General features: G+C 43.4%; 1 protein-coding gene across 2 annotated transcripts in view; it reads left to right on the top strand.

The window, feature by feature from the left end:
- LOC139393257 (chemokine-like protein TAFA-5) overlaps positions 1–23,607 on the top strand; it is a 172,769-nt gene that overhangs the window by 18,334 nt on the left and 130,828 nt on the right. Inside the window, exon 1 of one of the 2 annotated variants that reach the window (XM_071141735.1) lies at positions 21,646–22,696. The exons of the other annotated variant lie outside the window; for it this stretch is intronic. Coding sequence (XP_070997836.1) covers positions 22,606–22,696 — 91 coding nt within the window. The 5' untranslated portion in view covers positions 21,646–22,605. Of the gene's footprint in view, positions 1–21,645; positions 22,697–23,607 lie in introns of those variants that run through there. 2 annotated transcript variants of the gene reach the window in all.

Raw genomic sequence — 23,607 nt, 5'->3', positions numbered from 1 at the left:
CTATCAGCATATCGGTTGTAGTACTCGCGCTGCTAAAACAGTAGACCACTGTTACTCCAACTTCCGGGATGCATACAAGGCCCTCCCCACCTTCCTTTTCAGCAAATCTGACCATGACTCCATTTAGCTCCTCCCTTACTATAGGCAGAAACTCAAACCCGTGCTAAAAAGAAAAGTAAAAAAAGAAAGTACCCGTGCTAAGGACTATTTAACGCTGGTCTGACCAATCGGAATCCACGCTTCAAGATTGTTTTGATCACCCGGACTGGGATATGTTCCGGGTAGCTTCCGAGAATAATATTGACGAATTCACTGAAACTGAGTAACTGAGTAACTGAGCTTATCAGGAAGTGTATAGGAGATGTTGTACCCACTGTGACTATTAAAACCTACTCTAACCAGAAACCGTGGATAGATGACAGCATTCACGCAAAACTGAAAGCGCGAAACACCACATTTTAAACATGGCAAAGTGACTGGGCATATGGCAGAATACAAACAGAGTAGTAATTCCCTCCATGAGGCAATCAAACAGGCAAAACGTCAGTATAGAGACAAAGTGGAGTCGCAATTCAACGGCTCAGACACGAGAAGTATGTGTCAGGGTCTACAGAAGATAAACCATCCGCGTCGCAGACACCAATGCTTCCCGGACAAGCTTAACAACTTCTTCACCCACTTTGAGGATAACCCAGTTCTACCGACGCGGCCCGCTACCAAGGACTGTGGGCTCTCCTTCTCCGTGGCCGACGTGAGTAAAAACATTTCAACGCGTTAACCCTCGCAATCCCGCCGTCCCTTATGGCATCCCTAGCCACGCCCTCAGAGCATGCGCAGACCAGCTGGCTGATGTGTTTACTGGCATACTCAATCTCTCCCTATCCCAGTCTGCTGTCCCCACATGCTTCAAGATGGCCACCACTGTTCCTGTATGCATAAGCATTTCGCTACACTCGCAATGACATCTGCTAAACACGTGTATGTGACCAATAACATTTGATTTGATTTTTAAAAGCTTCATCAATCTCTCTAGAATCATGCAGCATTTAGCGCTCGTTTGTGAGAAGCAGCTTTTGAGCATTTCCGCGTTTAAATAACCCGCACATTTTCCACAGTAAGCAGCTCACCCCAGGATAATTCAGCCGGAATCAAATGCTCACACCCGTTTGGCCATTCCGATCCTGTGGGCCTCCCTCCCTAGCTTTCATTGAACAGCCTTGTTTCTCACAAAATGGGAACTAGGGACAAGTTCAAATGTCGATTTCTGCTGCTGCTATAACTGAAAATACACAGACTCAAGCAAGACGAAGCAAGTTAAAGTTGCCTATTTCTTTCTGTAATAAATAAATACAGCAAGCCTTCTGTGGTACAAGATGCCAGCAAACATAGATATAGAGGGTTGAGGAAAGTGCTATTTGGTTTCCAATCTGCTAGGGATTTGTTGTTGGTGTGAGTGTGTGTGTTAGCTACTGATTCTATTTCTCCCTGTAGAAATATTGTTGCAGCCTTGTGGCTGCTGTGTACTTTTCTATTGAGTGTTATTATGTTACATTGTATTGTAATGTGCCACCCTCCAAGCTCTCTCATCACAGTGCAACACGCTTTAATCAATTTAAAGCAGCAGAAACTTAAGAGGCGTGCCAACTGCCAAGCAGGAGTCTTGTATCCGTGAATAGTGGGGTGAACTAATTCACAGAATGCTCTCTAATCTGTTACATAATCAAGATGGCCACCGACTGAGTAGAGCTTGGCAGTTGTGGTAAAAAAAAAATACATATTGTGATAAATTGTCTGAATTGATGTGATAAATAGAACGATAAGTTTATAACATAAATATGCACCACATTTTTTTTTAAACTAACTTCCAGTTTGATTGTTGAACTACTAGTTTGAGTGTTGTGTGTGTGTGTCACGGATCCCTCCGGAACTTTCATTACGCACACCTGGCCCGTATTCCCAGTGGTTAGTCATTGTATAATTGGTTGACCATTTTTGGTTTATAATTGGTTTACCATTTTCCTGTCGATTATTGTTACAATGTCCGTTGGTTTGTGTACCTGTGCTGTGTGCGTTGGCTTTCGTGCCATTTTGGATTGCGCAGATGATGACGGGTCTCGTCCCGTGTGTTAATCATTGTGCGCTTGTGTTATTTATTCGAGGTACTCCTCGCTCTTTTGTTTGGGTTTCGACCCTGTGTTTTGTTACGTGTTTGTTTGGTATTTGTCCCCGTGCCTTTACACGGCGCGCCGTAATTTGTGCTTAATAAAAAAAACTATTACGCATTCCTGCGCCTCTCTCCCGAATCATGTATACCAGCGTGACAGTGTGGGCGTTGGTGGGTGGGTGTGTTGTGTGTGTGTGTGTAAGCTTTCTTTGCATCCATTCTGACTGTTCTGTTCCTCACAAGGCAAAATACATCAAATATCCCCAGAAACGTAGCTTGTCCATACTCCCACTACTGTACTTTACAGTAGCCTAGAAGACCCTACGCTCTATGAAAAAAAAGGTGCTATTTGGAACCTAAAAGAGTTCTTCAGCTGTCCCCGTTAAGCAATTTGAAGAGCCCCTCATGCTTCCAGGTAAAAAACCTCTTGGTTCCAGTTAGAACTGTTTTGGGTTCCATGAGGAACCCTTTCCACAGAGGGTTCTACATGGAACCGGAAATGGTTCTGTCTGGAATCAGAAAGGGTTCTACCTGGAACCAAAAAGGGTTCTCCTATGGGGACAGCCAAATAACCCTCTTTGGAACCCATTTTTTAAGAGTGTACCTGCACTGGAGAAGGTGAAGTAACACAGATCCCACAATTATATGCTTTTCACGTTACTCTACAGTAACAAGAAATACACAAGTGGCTTCTGGTAGCCTACAGTAGATGTGGAGGCCCTTAAGGCAGTTCAGCCCATTCATATGTACATTCAAACAATGTTTTTTAATATAACTATGTTTACAAAGCCAATAAGTCTCATGGAGAATGAACAGTGAAAACAGAACAGTTTGTTGCATTGGACAAGGGCCAGCTTGTCTAGAGACACAGACGCAGTCCAAGGTATCACGCCCAGTATACAGGATTCCATTAGTGAAGCTGTTATGACCACTGGGAAGTAGCGCGGTATGTTTTCTTTATTTTGGCTGTGTAATCTTATACCTTTCTCTCTCTCTCTCTCTCTCTCTCTCTCTCTCTCTCTCTCTCTCTCTCTCTCTCTCTCTCTCTCTCTCTCTCTCTCTCTCTCTCTCTCTCTCTCTCTCTCTCTCTCTCTCTCTCTCTCTCTCTCTCTCTCTCTCTCTCTCTCTCTCTCTCTCTCTCTCTCTCTCTCTCTCTCTCTCTCTCTCTCTCTCTCTCTCTGTGTTCTCTATTTTATGGTATTGTCTGGAGAGAATGTCCTTGTGTGCTTTGCATAACAATGATAAGAGACAGGTATGAATTCAGGGCTGGATTTAGTAAAAAATATTCCCATTTGACACATGGCAGTAAGATTTGTTTTAAGCCCCATCTTCCAAAAGGGATATTATCTTTATTTGTATTTTCTCTTCCTCTCTCACTCTCTATTCTCTACATTTTCTTCAGAGAGTGGAGAATGTATTTTAGAAAATGATTATTGCTCTGTCTGTGGGACAATTTTATGACCACTCTAGAAATGTACTATTTCAGAGTATATCATTGACTTATTTTATTTTGATATCAGATTTTAGTACTTTGTTAAATCGCTGTTACGTGTCACTGAGTGTTCAATTAACTCTATTCCATTAGGGCGTCATGACGATGATCAGAATACAGTAGAACATCTAGTATGTTGTTAACTTCGTCATTAAAAATCTCTTAACGGTGTTATAATCATTTCACGTCATTTTATGCGTTATAAAATCCCTCTTATAGTGCTCTCAATTTGAATGTTTCAATCTATTTAAAAAATATATACTAAATCACCCATGCACATTGATCTGAAAAAATGTGCTCGAATATTACAAACTTGAAGAACAATGTTGTTTGAGAAACGTGACTATGAAAGTCAAGAAATCACAATGCATTTTGATTATCAAGGACAAATACTCAACTAAGTTTTACCAAAATGTCACAAATGTCAAACTGTCTGCGCTTCAATTTGAATCGATCAGAAATTTGACAAAATGCCTGTTGCATTGTGAAGTAAGACAGCCGTAGACAGCTTTATCTCTACAAGTCCTTGTCAAACTTACACTTCTGACAAAAAGCAAACAAAAAAATACAAAGAGCCAAGATTAGCACTACTCAAACACAGATCAATGATGTTGGATAAGTCAAGCATCACAGGCTACAATCATCCCATTTCAACAGAGATTCACCTCTTCCCTCTCAAACTCTTCGCTGCTCTACTCCAGCACAATGCTTGCTGTGCAGCTAAATCCCCCACTATCCTTCCACAGCGTTCTCCAAAGCATCTCTGTCTTAGGGGCAAACAGTGGGAAGGCTTTGAGGAGGAGACAGCCCAGTGGCCCTCCCACGGATAGACCTTAACACCCTAGTCATGAGCTTTTCTCACAGTGACACGACTTCTTATGTGTGTGTGTGAGCACGTGTGTGTGAGCGTCTGTGTGAGTGAGAATGTGTGTGTGGGTGTATGTGTATTTGAGCGCGCTCACGTGTGGATGGTGGTGTGGCCCCACATGTGTTTGTGAGCGCGCTCACGTGTGTATGTGGATGGTGGTGTGGCCCCGCAGGCTTTTTGATGTGGCAGGCCCCTCCTCCACCTCCATTCCCTCCGCTCCGACACCTCTGATCTACACAACCAGGACGTTGCTGTCCCAGCACTGATAAAGGCCAGACAGGAACCAACCCACCACGCACCTGGCTGTGTGTTGATAAAAAAAGCAGGCCAGATACCATCCCAGCAGGCCATGGGATGAGGGCCAAAGAGGAGAGAGGATGAGGGGCAGAGTGACTCAGAGACACCACATGATATGGCCAATGTATATGGCCAGTGTAGTGTTGCATCGATGTGTTGGTATACGAGCTCCACCGCAGTTACATACCAACTGCGTGGGTGGGCTCAGTGATACCCACATTACACACACACATAAACAAGTAAAACATTTGCTCACTGTGATTGATGACTCCAGTGAGAAGAGAGTGAGAGAGAGAGAGATGCACAGACACAAAGAGGCAGAGAGACTAAAGGGCCATACAACTACCAGACAGAAGAGGAGTACCTATCAAATATATTCTCCCTTCTCTGTCCACAGCTGTCATGGGAACTTCATCAAAGTCACTCCCCTGCCCCTTGATTGTGATCTGTCTCATCAATTCGCTGGGCTCGGCAGCCGCAGCAGGACTGATATTGCCGCGTCGCACTGCCATCGATCACCTTCCCCTCAGGACCACAGCCGCAGGCTGCCTGTCTCTTCGTTGCCTCACCCACTGTCGACCGGCAGACCTGGGTTAGATTATTTGTTTTCTTTGAAACATGCTGAGCTCTTGATAGAGCCCGAGGTTTATTTGTTAAGTTTATTTTCAGCTCATTTAAACGCCGTAGTTACATGTGGGTTGGCCTCCCCCCGAGGGTCCTTGAGGACTGCATACAGAGATAGTAGACCCTCTCGCTCTCTCTCTCCCTGCCGTCTGATTGCTGGAGGATATGGTCAGTTTTCAACCACTCTGAAGAATAGAACACTTCCATTCTATTACAACCCAAGCGTTGGCCACTTACATAAGCACTAATGCTAACAACGCTAATGTAGCGTGATAGGTGTGTAAGCACAGTTTACCCTCCACTACATCCCTAGTGGTGCCTCTGCCATCGAGATTACATTCATATGGAATATTTACATGGGTGGTGGTGCCATAGAAATAAATATGTGTTCACCGTGGGGGTTGTGCCATCAACATGGTCTGGTGCCATAGAACTGAATATATGTCATCTCTATGGGGGGTTGTGCATTGTCTAGCCATTATACCAAACAGCCAAACAGGGAGAGAGAGGAGACTGGACTGGCTGTCTGGTCACACTCCCCTTCTGCTCCTCCAGTCCCAGTCACATGAAAGCAGAGAGGGAAATGATGGCTGAGCTGAGAGAGGGGGTGGCTGATCTTCTCTGCAGAGGGAGCCTGCCAGGCCCCCCTGTTCCCTGCACAGATGGAGCGGTGTCCGCCTCCCCTCCCACTTGCCTCCCCTCACTGCAGAGAGCTCTGCCAGCCAAGGAACCCATCGACCCAAGAGGAGATGTGTTCTGTATGTCTGTGTGTTTTGTGTGTGTGTGTTCTCTGTGTGTGTGTGTGTGTGTGTGTGTGTGTGTGTGTGTGTGTGTGTGTGTGTGTGTGCGACTGTGTGCGCTCTTGCAAGTATGTATGTTTATAATAGGGGCCCAAACCTGCATACAAATGTCCTTTTTCAAAAAGGAAATTCCCCATCAGCATGTCTTACTTTACGCCTTTCTCTTTAACGGTTATAGCACATAAATAAAATAAAACAATAAATATACATACAGCAGACTCGAATAGATGGTAGATTGTGTATTGGTGGGCAGAAAACCGGCTGAGCTGAATATGCAAATAAGATGGTGGATGGTGCCTCTGTAAAACATAAGCATTACCCTGCAACCATGCAACCAATTTGGGGTCCTGCTTTAGATGCAAACACATGACTGATCATAGAGAACTGATGGTTGTTTCATGATGGCAGCACCCCAGGGCTTTGTTGTTATTTGTTGCATGCAATCCAGGCTCTCGCTATTTCCTTCTCTCTCTCGGTCTCCGTCTCTCTTTCTCTCTTTCTACATTGGCCTGGTTCCGAACCACATCACAGCATTAAGCAGAGTGGGTCGAAAAATCACATTATTGGATACAATGGCATCCTAGTTTGGCCAAAAGTAGGGCACTATCAGGAATAAGACACCATTTGGAATGCATTCTATTTTGGACACAGCAAATAGGGAATAGGATGCCATCCTTAGATTTTTCAGAGTTTTGCCCCCCAGACAAACGACAGCCAGTAACGGAGTTCAGTTTGATGGTTTACAGTTTGAAGATCCAGCGAGACATCCCTATTTCTTTTATGCCATGTGCTGCCAACTACGCCCTCGCCATGTGCTGCAGACTACGCCCTCACCATGTGCTGCAGACTACGCCCTCGCCATGTGCTGCCGACTACGCCCTCACCATGTGCTGCCGACTACGCCCTCACCATGTGCTGGCGACTACGCCCTCACCATGTGCTGCCGACTACGCCCTCACCATGTGCTGCCGACTACGCCCTCACCATGTGCTGCCGACTACGCCCTCACCATGTGCTGGCGACTACGCCCTCACCATGTGCTGGCGACTACGCCCTCACCATGTGCTGGCGAATACACCCTCACCATGTGCTGCCGACTACACCCTCACCATGCGCTGCCGACTACGCCCTCACCATGCGCTGCCGACTTCGCCCTCACCATGTGCTGCCGACTACGCCCTCACCATGCGCTACCGACAACGCTCTCACCATTTGCTGCCGACTACGCCCTCATCATACGCTGCCGACTTCGCCCTCACCATGAGCTGCCGAGTACGCCCTCATCCTACGCTGCTGACTTCGCCCTCACCATGAGCTGCCGAGTACGCCCTCATCCTACGCTGCTGACTTCGCCCTCACCATGAGCTGCCGAGTACGCCCTCATCATACGCTGCCGATTTTGTTTGTCGAACTGCAGTAAGTGAAGTGGATTTACACCCGTTAACGGAATTACAGCAACGGAATCCCATCACGGGTCCCTGATCTGTGCTACACAGAAATGCATAATTAGGGATGTGAATGTCATTTTCCTGATGTTGCACAAGTTTGGACATCACAGCGCAGCACAGCACAGTAGAGTACAGTGCAGTACAACACAGCAGACCAGAGTAAAGTAGAGTAGGGTAGAATTCAGTTCAGTGCAATAGAGTATAGTACAGTAGAGTAGAGTACAATGTACTGTACTCTACTGTACTCTACTGTGCTCTACTCATTGTACTGTCCTGCATTATACAATATTGTACTGTACTCTGCTGTGCTCTACTCACTGTACAGTACTGTGCTGTACTGCATTTTACTACTGTATTTTATTGGACTGTAGTCTACTGTTCTCTGTTCACTGTACTGTGCTGTACAATACTGAACTGTATTGTATTGGGCTGTACTCTACCGTGCTCTATTCACTGAACTGTACTGTGCTGTCCAAACATGTGAAACATAGTCTTTGATAGGTCCAGATTTGGTCCAGTCCAGTCAATCTGTGGACGCTAACATCAAGGCCAGGGTGGACTGACCTAATTTCAACTACTTTTCAACTTCCATGGACATCCAGTGTTAGTCGGTGATCAGTGGGTTAGGATGCTGGTTTCAAGGGGCTCATGGAGAGGTGTCAGTAAGAACTGGGAGAGGTGAGAGACAAAGGCAGAGAGAGGGAGTGAGAGCGGTGAGGGAGGGAGGGGTTGTCCAGACTGTTTTAACACTCTTGCTCATACGAGACACTATGAGCTGAACATAACAGTATGTCAGTGGAAGAGAGGACAGTAACAGGAGACACTATGAGCTGAACATAACAGTCAGTGGAAGAGAGGACAGTAACAGGAGACACTATGAGCTGAACATAACAGTCAGTGGAAGAGAGGACAGTAACAGGAGACACTATGAGCTGAACATAACAGTATGTCAGTGGAAGAGAGGACAGTAACAGGAGACACTATGAGCTGAACATAACAGTATGTCAGTGGAAGAGAGGACAGTAACAGGAGACACTATGAGCTGAACATAACAGTATGTCAGTGGAAGAGAGGACAGTAACAGGAGACACTATGAGCTGAACATAACAGCCAGTGGAAGAGAGGACAGTAACAGGAGACACTATGAGCTGAACATAACAGTATGTCAGTGGAAGAGAGGACAGTAACAGGAGACACTATGAGCTGAACATAACAGCCAGTGGAAGAGAGGACAGTAACAGGAGACCCAAATGTGGTTTATGACTGCTATGTTTCCCATTGTAGCCAAGTCAGTTGCAATAATTCTGTTACTGCATTTTTTGTAATTCCCTTATCAATTAGGTAACACAATTACACGTTTCAATCACTTAGTAATTCATAAACAACATTTATATTAGTAAAATCACTGGAACCTATTGGTAGGTCCACCAATATTACTGCTGTGAACTTTCATTATCCTCCCTCATGAGGGAGAGAAATGAGAAAATGTCAGAAAATATGTGTGTTTTTGGTGACAGAATTACAAGGCACACGGCCTATATTTTAAATTTACAGAAGGCAAGCCATGTCTGCAAGATGAAATAGTCCGTGTCGATATTAGTTGGGTCTTTACGTCCACATGATGTGTTCCATCTGTTAATTCACAAATCAAAGCCTTCACTTACGCCTCGTTTGTTTAGATGGAAAATGGTTGAAAAATGGATCTGTTCCTTCATTTCCCACAAATATACACTCTTAGCTTTCATTTGACACCCAATTTGATTAGCTCCTATGAACCTCACATGATGGTGCTCATGGGTCCATTTTGATGGAAATGCCCTTTAGATTCAGATATAGGGCATCCTTGTCAACACGCAATTGAATCACTTGCAGTCTCTTGATCTCCATCCAGGGACAACGGATTTCCAGAGCTCATATTTTCACGGTGTGATGGAGTCTCAAGCCATGGTTGAATCAGGATGAGCCCCTTCTAGAACTCTGCTGTCAGGGGCTGCATGTGTGAGCGTGTGCTCCCAATAAGGCAAGGCACAATCTTGCTGACAACTCACACACACACACACACATACACCCACTCACTCACACACAGCGTCATACACACGATGACAACGCAAACTGAAGGCCATGTCTTTAGAGAGTAATTGAAAGTGAGCAAGAGTGGATATGAATCCAATAGCAGCTGTCCATCAAGAGGCGTTCACTGTGGTTATTGTAACTGACAGCAACATTGCCTGCCCCTCCAATGCCACATCACTGTGAAATTACAAATCAACAGCATGTTATTCAAACTACACAACCAACTTGGTCTTTTTCCCTCAGCTTGTATGCAGACACACACGCACACACACACGCACAGGCACACACACACACACACACGCACATGAACACGCACACTAGCAAATACATAGGGAGCTCACATTCCAATCTCTCGCTCTCTCTCAAAGTGAAACTATTTACCACTATCCTTTCACTCTCTCCGTCTGATAATCACATTTTTCTTTCTTTCACAATTGTATTTTTTCCCCCACCACCTCGAGGCATCTAGAGGTGAAGTCAAGGTTACAGCAATCTTAGGATGGCTGGTATCGTTTCATAGAGCTTGTTAGCCTGCTGATCTCCTCTCTTTTTATTATGTGTCTCTCTGTTGATAGTGGAGGCCATGCATTCAGTCTGTGAGTGTTTAACTGTATTGTCTCATTCATAGCATCTCCTCTTCTCCTCTACATCCATTTCTACAGACAGTGACACACACACGCACAAAAACACACACTTGCATATTCAACGTTTCCCATGCATTGTGTATTGGTACTGTATACAAACAAGGGATTTTTGGGGTTCTCAAAGGCTGCCTTACTATAAAGTATCTTGACACTGCGTTTTACACTGTTGCCGGGCGTACACTCGTCTTGACGCTCGTCTTTCCCGAGGTGGTCCATCCGAACTCATGTAGAGCTAATACATTTGTATCAGGGGAAAGACTTCGAGGTAGACGAGGGTAGACGTGACATCGCCAACATCAGTACCTCCACTCACTCCTTCTCTCGTTCTTCCCTCCACGTCATCTGACTTGCATACTGATATTCTCTCTCTCCTCTCCTCCTCTCTTCCGTAACACACCCGCTGTGCTCACCTGTTTCCTCTCAACCCTTTCTCTCTCTCCTCTCCTCCTCTCCTCCTCTCTTCTGTAACACACCCGCTGTGCTCACCTGTTTCCTCTCAACCCTTTCTCTCTCTCCTCTCTTCCCCCCGTCAGTTGTCCTGCAACCTATCGGGGGGGGTTTGTTCGTTACCGGGGATTGTATAGATTTCCCCTATTTTCTCATCCTGTGCTTCAGTGGTTTTGAAATGAATAGTCTATATTCTACTAACCATTCCTGGTCCTTCGGTATTGGGGGACAGGATCCGTACCTGTCCAAGGTTAGACTTTAGCATTGTGGACGTGCCATAGTTATTCAGACACTCTGGGAGAACAAAACACAGAGGTGTTAAAAACCAACACATTTTGGAATTATAACAGCCTTTGTTTTCAGGTCAGAGAAGGGTGTGACCAAAATACACTTTGATCTTTCATTGGCTGACATATCTACACTATAAATAGCCGGGTTCAGGTTTATGAACTTTTATTGATACAAAAAAATAATGGGCGTATGACTGGTTTATACGCAGCTCATATGCTGTATGTATGTATAAACAACATAGATTATTTACAGAAATTTGCAATGCTGTGATGTAAATTGTAAAGAGCATGTAAGTTTAGGAACAAACACGTGAGCAAACTTAGACTCACTGAACCAACATATAAACGCATGTAAAGTGTTTGTCCCATGTTTCATGAGCTGAGATAAAAGATCCCAGAAATTGTCCACATGTTTACATCCCTGTCAGTAAGCATTTCTCCTTTGCTAAAATAATCCATCCACCTGACAGGTGTGGCATATCAAGAAAATTATTAAACAGCATAATCATTACACAGGTGAACCTTGTGCTAGGAACAATACTCTAAAATGTGCAGTGTTGTCATACAACACAATGCCACAGATGTCTCAAGTTTTAAGGGAGCGTGCATTTGGGATGCTGAGATTTGCATGTTCATTCCTCTACCATGAGCCGCTTCTGACGTCGTTTTAGAGAATTTGGCAGTACGTCCAACAGGCCTCAAAACCGCAGACCACATGTAACCATGCCAGCCCAGGACCTCCACCGACCTCCGGCTTCTTCACCTGCAGGTTTGTCTGAGACCAGCCACCCGGGCAATCCTCCTGATTCCTGCTTACAAGCAAAAACTAAAGCAGCAAGCACCAGTGACTCGGTCAATACACAACTGGTCGGATGACTCAGATGCTAAGCTACAGGACTGTTTTGCTAGCACAGACTGGAGTATGTTCCGGGATTCCTCCAATGGCATTGAGGAGTACACCACCTCAGTCACCGGCTTCATCAATATAAGTGCATCGATGATGTTGTCCCCACAGTGACTGTACGTACATACCCCAACCAGAAGTCACGGATTACAGGTAACATTCACACTGAGCTAAAGGGTAGAGCTGCTGCCTTCAAGGAGCTTATATGAAATCCTGCTATGCCCTCAGATGAACCATCAAACAGGCAAAGCGCCAATACAGGACTAAGATTGAATCGTACTACATCGGCTCTGACGTGCGTTGGATGTGGGAGGGCTTGCAAACTATTACAGACTACAAAGGGAAGCACAGCCACGAGCTGACAAGTGACACGAGCCTACCAGATGAGCTAAATTACTTCCATGCTCGCTTTGAGGCAAGCAACACTGAGGCACGCATGAGAGAATCAGCTGTTCTGTGTGACTGTGTGATCACGCTCTCCGTAGCCGATGTGAGTAAGACATTTAAACAGGTCAACATTCACAAGGTTGCTGGGCCAGACAGATTACCAGGACGGGTGCTCCGGGCATGTGCTGACCAACTGGCAGATGTCTTCACTGACATTTTCAACGTGTCCTCGATTGAGTCTGTAATACCAACATGTTTCAAGCAGAACACCATAATCCCTGTGCCCAAGAACACTAAGGTAACCTGCCTTAATGACTACCGACCCGTAGAACTCACGTCCGTAGCCATGGAGTGTTTTGAAAGGCTGGTAATGGCTCACAGCCTATGGGGAGGAGGTCAGAGACCTTGCCAGGTGGTGCCAAGAGCACCGAGCACACCCTCATTCTCATCAACAGGCTGTAGTGCAGCAGGTTGAGAGCTTCAAGTTCCTTGGTGTCAACATCACCAACAAACTAGAATGGTCCAAACACACCAAGACAGTCATGATGAGGGCACGACCAAGCCTATTCCCCCTCAGGAAACTAAAAATATTTGACATCGAGAGCATCCTGCCTGACTGGTTGAATCACTGTCTGGTACGGCAAATACTCAGCATCCGACCGAAGGCACTTCAGAGGGTAGTGCGAATGGCCCAGCACATCATTGGGGCTAAGCTGCCTGCCATCCAGGACCTCGATACCAGGCGGTGTGAGAGGAAGGCCCTAAAAAATTGTCAAAGACTCCATCCACCCCAGTCACAGACTGTTCTCTCTGCTACCGCATGGCAAGCGGTACCGGGGCGCCAAGTCTTGGACCAAAAGGCTTCTCAACAGCTTTTACCCTCAAGCCATATGACTCCTGAACAGCTACTCGAATGGCTACCCGGACTATTCATTCTGTGACCAACAGATGCATATCTGTATTCCCATTCATGTGAAATCGGTAGATTAGGGCCTAATTTATTTATTTCAATTGACTGATTTCACACATGAACTGTAACTCAGAAAAAAACGTTGTAATTGTTGCATTCATATTTTTGTCCAGTGTAAATATACATGTACTAGATGTATCGTACCAATTAGGGAAAACATTGGAATATTTATGCAACATATTGAATAATGAATCAAGTTTTCCCCAAACTTGGAAGATTATTAAAGAACATCACAGAGAATCTATAAAAAGATCAAAGGAATTATTTTCATTATAAACATACAGTACATGTCCTACACTAGCCTATAGGCTGACTGCCCAAGGTTTGCCTTCAACCCCTGTTTTAGATATGAAAGGGATTGGTATGGAACAATGTTACCCATTCTTGGGAATATAGGCTATTTGCAAAGATCAAAATATTTAAAAGATGTTCTTTCCCATTCTACTATAAAAAAAAAGAATGATATTTGTAAAAACTGCCTGTAATAATTCTTGGAAGGGAGATCAAAACCTGTTTGTATCTGCAGTGCTATAGTTGTTCCTAGGGTCCAGGTTTCGGTTATTGTATTTCCTGTGTGGCTATGACAACACTAGGCAAGCAAGCTTCCGTTTACCTTTGATGTTCGGGCAACATTGAATTCCATTTATTTTATAACAGGCTTTTAGTTGATGCTCCTTTTGTGTTGCTTGGCACAAGATATATACAATACAAAACTTTAAGAACACCTTCCTAATATTAAGTTTTTTAATATTGAGTTGTTGTTTTTTTTGGCCTCAGAACAGCCTAAATTCTTTGGGGCATGGACTCTGCCAGGTGTCGAAAGCGTTCCACGGGTATTATTCGGCGCATGTGACAAATACAAATTGATTTGATTTGAATGCTGGCCCATGTTGACTCCAATGCTTCCCACAGTTGTGCCAACTTGTTTGGATGTTCTTTGGGTGGTGGACCATTCTTGATACATGCTGGAAACGTTTGAGTGAGAAAACCCCAGCAGCGTTGCAGTTCTTGACACAAACTGGTGCCCCTGGCACATACCACCATACCCCGTTCAAAGGTACTTAAATCTTTTGTCTTGTCCATTCACTCTCCGAATGGCACACATACACAATCAATGTCTCAATTGTCTCAAGGTTTAAACATCCTTCTTTAACCTGTCTCCTCCGCTTCATGTACACTGATTGAAGTGGATTAAACAAGTGACATCAATAAGGGATCATAGCGTTCAACTGGATTCATCTGGTCAGTCTATGCCATAGAAAACATGGAAGATTTATGGATAAGAATTTTAAGAGTAATAGTTTTATTTGTTACACTTGATGTTATCAGTTTCTATAGAAAATGAATTATTATAACAATACCGTTCAGGATGGAAATCTTTAAAATACCATTGAAGCAGCACATATTTAATTCACAGCAAATTGTTGTAAATAAGTTTTTTTTTTTCAACCCTGTGCAATCAGGTTTGTAGTTAATGAGGTGTCTTCCTGGCTGTAAAACTTTGAGAAACTGATGAATATTCAAGAGAAAACAAACATAATCAGCCTCATAACACACCAACATACGCCACTTAAGCTGCTGACGGATGGGATCAGAGCAGGTGAGAACTGTGTGGCTTATACTGACGAAGAGAGAAATAGAGGGGGAGAGAGAGGGGGAGGGGGATGCAAGAGAGAGAGAGAGAGAGAGAGAGAGAGAGAGAGAGAGAGAGAGAGAGAGAGAGAGAGAGAAGGGTTGGTGGTTGCAGGTCAAATTAACTCCTCAGTGAATCTATTGGTTTTTCTCAGGTCTAATTAGGGAGCTGTCTTGCTTGAGCTCTGCTGCTGATATGATTACATTAAGAATCTGGGACTGCAGGCTATGCTGCACTTAGCTGTATGCACTCTGAGACTTGAGCAAGTGTATACTGGAGGCTACTTTTGGGTGTCTATGTGATTGGGGATGTGGGGGGGGGGGGGGGTTCTAAGCTGACATATGGAATTGTTTTAAGACTGTCATACTATGGATAATTTTTTATTTTGAAATGTAGGACCCTTTTAGTTCTGTAATATACAGTGGGGCAAATAAGTGGAAATAAGTGGAAAATAAGCATTTGGTCAATAACAAAAGTTTATATCAATACTTTCTTATATACCCTTTGTTGGCAATGACAGAGGTCAAACGTTTTCTGTAAGTCTTCACAAGGTTTTCACACACTGTTGCTGGTATTTTGGCCCATTCCTCCATGCAGATCTCCTCTAGAGCAGTGATGTTCTGGGGCTGTTGCTGGGCAACACAGACTTTCAACTCCCTCCAAAGATTTTCTATGGGGTTGAGATCTGGAGACTGGCTAGGCCACTCCAGGACCTTGAAATGCTTCTTACGGAGCCACTCCTTCGTTGCCTAAGCAGGGGGACACGTCTGGCACTGCAGGATTTGAGTCCATGATTTGAGTCCCTGGCGGCGTAGTGTGTTACTGATGGTAGGCTTTGTTACTTTGGTCCCAGCTCTCTGCAGGTCATTCACTAGGTCCCCCTGTGTGCTTCTGGGATTTTTGCTCACCGTTCTTGTGATCATTTTGACCCCACGGGGTGAGATCTTGTGTGGAGCCCCAGATCGAGGGAGATTATCAGTGGTCTTGTATGTCTTCCATTTCCTAATAATTGCTCCCACAGTTGATTTCTTCAAACCAAGCTGCTTACCTATTGCAGATTCAGTCTTCCCAGCCTGGTGCAGGTCTACAATTTTGTTCCTTTGGTCTTGGCCATAGTGGAGTTTAGAGTGTGACGGTTTGAGGTTGTGGACAGGTGTCTTTTATACTGATAACAAGTTCAAACAGGTGCCATTAATACAGGTAACGAGTGGAGGACAGAGGAGCCTCTTAAAGAAGAAGTTACAGGTCTGTGAGAGCCAGAAATCTTGCTTGTTTGTAGGTGACCAAATACTTATTTTCCACCATAATTTGCCAATAAATTCATTAAAAATCCTACAATGTGATTTTCTGGATAATTTTTTTTCTCATTTTGTCTGTCATAGTTGAAGTATACCTCTGATGAAAATTACAGGCCTCTCTCATCTTTTTAAGTGGGAGAACTTGCACAATTGGTGGCTGACTAAATACTTTTTTGCCCCACTGTGTGTGTGTGTAATATATTTATATATATACAGTTGAAGTCGGAAGTTTAAATTCACTTAGATTGGAGTCATTAAAACTTGTTTTTAAACCACTCCACAAATGTCTTGTTAACAAACTATAGTTTTGGCAAGTTGGTTAGGGTGTCTACTTTGTGCATGACACAAGTAATTTTTCCAACAATTGTTTACAGAGAGATTATTTCACTTATAATTCACTGTATCACAATTCCAGTGGGTCAGAAGTTTACATACACTAAGTTGACTACCTTTAAACAGCTTGGAAAATTCCAGAAAATTATGTCATGGATTTAGAAGTTTCTGATTATCTAATTGACATAATTTGAGTCAGAGGTGTACCTGTCGATGTATTTCAAGGCGTACCTTCAAACTCAGTGCCTCTTTGCTTGACTTCATGGGAAACTCAAAAGAAATCAGCCAATACCTCATAAAATAAATTGTAGACCTCCACAAGTCTGGTTCATCCTTAAGAGCAATTTCCAAACGACTGAAGGTACAACGTTCATCTGTACAAACAATACTACGCAAGTATAAACACCATGGGACTACGCAGCCATCATACCGCTCAGGAAGAAGACGCGTTCTGTCTCCTAGAGATGAACATACTTTGGTGCAAAAAGTGAAATCAATCCCAGAACAACAGCACAGGATATTGTGAAGATGCTGGAGGAAACAGGTACAAATGTATCTATATCCACAGTAAAACGAGTCCTATATCGACATAACCTGAAAGGCAGCTCAGCAAGGAAGAGGTCACTGCTCCAAAACCGGCAGAAAAAAGCCAGACTACAGTTTGCAACCGCACATGGGGACAAAGATCGTACTTTTTGGAGAAATGTCCTCTGGTCTGATGACACAAAAATAGAACTGTTTGCCAATAATGACCATCGTTATGTTTGGAGGAAGAAGGGGGAGGCTTGCAAGCCGAAGAACACCATCCCAACAGTGAAGCACGGTGGTGGCAGCATCATGTTGTGGGGGTGCTTTGCTGCAGGAGGGACTGGTGCACACTATATTGAAGCAACATCTCAAGACATTAGTCAGGAAGTTAAAGCTTGGTCGCAAATGGGTCTTCCAAACGGACAAAGGCCCCAAGCATACTTCCAAATTTGTGGCAAAATGGCTTATGGACAACAAAATCAAGATATTGGAGTGGCCATCACAAAGCCCTGACCGCAATCCTATAAAAAATGTGTGGGCAGAACTGAAAAAGCATTTGCGAGGAAGGAGGCCTACAAACCTGACTCCGTTAAACCAGCTCTGTCAGGAGGAATGGGGAAGCTTGTGGAAGGCTACCCAAAACATTTGACCCAAGTTAAACAATTTAAAGGCAATGATACCAAAAACTAATTGAGTGTATGTAACCTTCTGACCCACTGGGAATGTGATGAAAGAAATAAAACCTGAAATCAATAATTATCTCCACTATTAGTCTGAAATTTCACATACTTAAAATAAAGTGGTGATCCTAACTGACCTAAGACAGGGCATTTTTACTAGGATTAAATGTCAGGAATTGTGAAAAACTGAGCTTTAATGGATTTGGCTAAGGTGTTTGTAAACTTCCGTCTTCAACTGTACATGTTCTCACAGAATCCATACCCATCTTGTTTGTTCTCATAATAAAACAATCTCATTGTTAATCATCTGGATATTTCTAGGGTTTTTATACCGTATGGCTTCAAATTGTTTCATAGTATTTTATTTCTATCTGTAGCCCACATTTTTTCAACATTTCAATAATAATGCATTTGATTCATCCACTGTTTAAAAGATGAATGCACCTACAATAACATATGTGTATGCGATCATGACAATTGATTTGATTTGGAGGATCGCTCGATTTCCAATTTTGAAGTAAAAGTTTTATCAAAATGGTTCAACTCTTATTTTTTTTTTGTATTGATTAATGACACTGCTCCTCTGAATTCAGACGAAAGCAGAATTGTACAATATGCTCTTATTCACTTCGGATCAAGCCATCTTTCAAACGTAGAAGATAATGGGGAATATGATGAAGATAAACGTTTTGCTCCTGTTAGTTGGGTGCACATCTTGGATTGAAATATATTTTTCTGTTTGTGTGTTTGAAAATATGAATTTCTTCTGGCAAAAGGAAAATCCTCGGAGAGCGTTGGAGTACTGCATATATTATAACGACACATTGATTCAAGGGAGCTATTGAAGAGTCCTTTGAAATGGTTTATTAAGACAAGTGTTAGTGTTTCACTGGAGTTCTTCAAAGAAACCTCAACAGGTCAAGCAGTAGACTGCTTTGCACTGTTTTTCATTTTGGGCAACACAAATTCTGTCCCCCAAAAAATGTGGACGATTTTATTTTGTTTTTTAGACAATAGACATAGACAAAACACAACAGACATCTTAACATTTCACAGACATGGACCCACTAAATTAGACATGACATTTCCTGAGACTTAATGCCGACCTTCAACAGAAAGAAAAAAGACGAATAAGGACAACAACAAAAAACACCAACTCAGATGTACATACATATTGTATATTTCAACAAACATTAATGACATCATACTTGCTCAAACCTACATGTTCCCACAGTATCCCTACCTATCTTCTTTGTTCTCATAATAACCTTTTTCATTTTTTTGTTTTTTATGTTTCATCCTTTGTATATTTCTAAGGCTTGTAATACTTTATGCCATATGGCTTCTGTAACCCATATATATATATTTTTAAATATTTAAATAATACAGGCTCGGGCCATAATAATGCATTTGATTCATCCACTGCCCTAACGATGGAGGATGATACGATTCTTAGTTGTTAAAGTAAAACATTTTTCAAAATTATTCACTAGAAAATAATGGTTCAACTCCTATTTCTGTATCAATTAATCAAACTGCTTCTCTGAATTCCGTAGAGCGAGTCTCTTGCGGTGGACTTCTAACAAGCATTGAGACAAAAGCAGAATTGGACAATAAGGGCTAATTAACTTCTGATCAGGTCATCTTTCAAGCATATTGTCCACGTAGAAGATAATGGGGAATACAGTGAATACATTTTTTCTTTTGCTGCTGTTAGTTATATGGCCTTTATTGGGATGGGCCATGGTATGGCACTGAACCGACGATGTGAACAGAACAGAGGACAAAGCAAGTAATGCTTTCCTCATCTCCGGGCAGGGAGACACAGAGAGGAGAGACAAAAAGGAGGGTAGGCAAGGAGGCAGGCTACAGACAGTATAACACTCCCCTACTCTTTCTGTAGGACTCTAACTCCTGTTTCTGCACAAGACTGGACAACGTAACACGTCTTTGTAGCTGCACTCCTACTCGTGCCTTTGCTTGAGACACCTGGACTTTTAGCTTAGACGTATTCTAGAACAGTCTAATAAGGCTCTCTGGACTTATTAGAAGGCCTATATTATGTGTGCCTGAGGATACTGTTCAGCTCATGGATGTTTGACTTGTTGCCCCCAAGCACTTATGCAGGGTTAATTATCATTCCCTTAATAGGATTAGGCTTGGGGGTTATAGGGTAATCTGAACCTATAGTCTGTGGTTAAGGGCTATTTCTCAGCCAGGTCATTTATGATTGATGTCGAAATTGGACGTCTATCCATGTCCTGAGGACGTCAGAAAATGCCTTCACAACTGGCCACTAGGCATAACAGTGAGCGCTATTACCATCGAGTAGGCTTGGGTTTTGCTGCATGGGTGTAATCCCATGACTCTGGATCAGAACTGTTTTTTAAAATGTATTTTGGTTTTAACCCTATCCCGAACATGAACCCTTTCCTTAATCATTTGGAATGTGTGCCTAAGCTTAACCCTTAACTTCGAAGTTTGACGTTTGACGTTTGGAGAAATGGAATGATACAGAGCAGCAGTAGCAACAAAAGCTCTTCGAAATTTGAGCTTTGGAGCAACTTCGAAATTTGAAGTTTGGAGAACGTGGATGAACATCCAATTCTGCTGTGAGACTGTGCAAGCCTGTTGCCATTTCTGCCCTTGTCCTATAAATAACAAAGCTGAAGCGTTTTAGTGACCGGTAATGACAGGGTTCACCATATTTAATGTAAGCCATGTTGCCCCCAGCCCTCCACACACACCCCACCCCCTTTGCAGACAAGTTGTGGACAGGTCTTCGTTAATTGCTGTCCCACTGACTGATAGATTACAGCCTGAGAATGGAAGAAGCTGGGAGGAGGGAGCTCTTGCTCTCTCTCCCCTCTCTCTCTCCTCTCTCTCTCTCTCTCTCTCTCTCTCTTTCTCTTTACAAAGGCAGCATCAAACATGGATGCCCTTGTTGTTAATACCTCCTTTACCCCCCACCCACACCATTAATTAGCAGTGAAATAGCTGCAGGAGCCAAGATATTGACACTGCAACTGAGGTTTGTTTGGATGAAGTTCAACCCCCTACAGTACGTACAGTATATCAGTGGATTCACTTGTTTATACTGTCTATAGATTTTGGGGCGGCAAGTAGCCTAGTGGTTAGAGCGTTGGGCCAGTATGTATGCTGGATCAAATCCAGAGCTGGCAAGATAAAAATCTGTCGTTCTGCACCTGAACAAGGCAGTTAACTCACTGTTCCCCAGTAGGACATCATTGTAAATAAATATTTGTTCTTAACTGGCTTGCCTAGTTAAATAAAAATAGAATGTGAGAATTGGCACAGACCCGTCAAGGGCTTTGGAAATGGGCTGGACACTGGTTCGCAGGAGATATTGTATGTGATTGGCCTATATGCCCATATTCTTGTATTTAAAAATACTTTGGTTTGAAAGAATTTGTGCAAATCTGTCTTTGAAATATGTCTATAGTCTACTAAAGGCACAAGCTGGGTGCTAGGTATCTTGCCTGTAGGCTACATTTGAAATAGAAAAATATATTTTAAAAAATGCATTGAAATTCAATTGGATATGCCCTGAGGTAATACAACCAAAGTTCTCCAAATGCAGAATAGGGACACTGTAATTAGGTAGTTAACGAGCAATGCAGTTTTTCATCTGCCAACCAGCCCCGTTCCTCCTCAATCCCCTCCACGCCTCTCCTCCTCCTCTCCTCACACCGGCTCTGTGAATTCGCCCGAGGAAACATATTGTGTGGGGGGAGTTGTTGTGACGTCACTCACCGGGAGAGCACAGAGCAGGGAGAGAGAAAGTCGCGTCTGTCGACTTTATATGCGGTTGCCTGGCGAAGAGAACCGGAAAGCCCGAAGAATCGGTACTGAGATCAGGGATGGTGAGGCCAAAATACACTTTGTCATCATCATCACTAACTGACAAATGTATCGAAATCCCGAAGTAGATCAAGAAACTTAACGGAAGACGGTCTTTAGCGCGTTTGTTTTTTTATCTGATAAAGCTCGGGAGGTAATCGCCTCCAAATCTAAAGAGATGCGAGCATCTTTCATGATCTACATGTAGATCAACTAAGACGAGAGGTATCCACAGATTGTGAGCTATCCCTGTGCTATCTGACTGAAACTAAACGGAAATATAGCTCTACTGCATAGCGACATGGTGGTGCTGCCAGCTTCTGAGTCTATTCCTGCGCCGGAGTTGTGTGGAACATTTACTGGAGGAGAGTGGTGATCAGCGCACCGAATTACCGTATCCCCGCGCAGCAGTCCGAGAGAGGGAGCGAAGAGAAAGCTGCTTGTGAGCCTGCCGTGACCGAGTCACGGACGAGGGGGTGAAGTGGTAGTGGGAATGCCAGCACTTCAAACGATGGGGGTTTAACAGCCCCGCTTCATACGGAGGCACCCCACACTTAAATTTTGACCCAGCACTGAGTCCTTTTCCACGGGCGGGCTCATCTATGTTTCCCCTTCACCTGACCGACTGACTAGTATTTGTATTCGTCCCAGCTATTTCCGAAGCGAACTAAAGGGGGATATATTTTGTGTTTTTCACAAAACAGCCTATTTTTTCTTATTTTTCTTTTTTTGGGGGTGGGGGGTGGGGGGGGTGAGAAGCATTGCGCTGGATGGGAGCAGAATAGAAGGCTGTGTGTGTCTCTGAAGACTTCTGACTTATCTCCTCGGGTGTTTGAATTAAGCCGTCGCCACTCGCCAGCCAGGATGCAGCTTCTCAGAGTTGCCTGGGCTTTAGCCGGAGCGGCAATCTGTTGTTTAGTTATTCTTCTCATCCACTCACGCTTGCTCAAAGAAGGTAATTGTTTATGTGACTGATTTCAGACCATTATATAATGGCGTTGTCATATTACATAGCTCTGTTTTCATGTCGCCTGTCTGTACTGTCTTTCAATTATGTATTATGTCTCATAGCCCGACAAAAGAGCTTCGTGCAGGAGGCGTCTTTGGCTCTCATGCTTAATCAACTTTGCCACGGCGCAAACCTGCTGGATTTGACCCCAAGCCAAAAAATACAATTGATTCGATAATATGAATATCTATCTATTTGATGAACGTGAACAATTCAATGGTCTGAGTGTCACCAGCAATGCTTTCCTATTGGTTAACGTCAACAAGTTATAGTCCTATCCAATTGATCCAAATATATATATATTTTTTGTGTGTGGTAATTTACCCACAAAAAAGGAACAGAAGATAAATACATTGATATTATATATATGGGTGGGTAGTATCCCGTTTCAATAGATGGTGTGATTTATAGTTGAGGTCTTCAATAGATGGCACTATAGTCTAGCTTTAAGGTAAGGCTGAGAACAAACCCTTATTATCTCCTCGTATTGGCCGCTGTTATTCTTGTTGTCACGCCTCGTGCCATGGCCACTGGATACGATCCAACCTTTGCTAAACATTCATTCCCCATATGGTGAAGCTCGAGCTACAAACCTTAGTGTTGCCCTCTGCCCTGCTGTATCTCTATATGGTTTTTATTTTGGCCTGCCTTAATGTAATTTCTAAATGTAAAATTTAGACTTTTTTTTTTTTACTGCTTTTTAAGACAATTAATTGGTTTTCATTTGGTCAAATTTTCCAATTGTTTTATTGATTTCATTTTTTACATTTTTTTTATACAGCCACCACCTTTTCAAGCTGTCACAATCTGTTGCAGCTTGAAGTACTGTAGATAACTTATACGATTGTATTTAGTCG

Source organism: Oncorhynchus clarkii, chromosome 33 (genome assembly GCF_045791955.1).
Source record: "Oncorhynchus clarkii lewisi isolate Uvic-CL-2024 chromosome 33, UVic_Ocla_1.0, whole genome shotgun sequence".
Classification (NCBI taxonomy): Eukaryota; Metazoa; Chordata; class Actinopteri; order Salmoniformes; family Salmonidae; genus Oncorhynchus; species Oncorhynchus clarkii.
The sequence above is the reverse complement of the archived record's forward strand: the minus strand, read 5'-3'. Positions and strand labels throughout refer to the sequence as shown.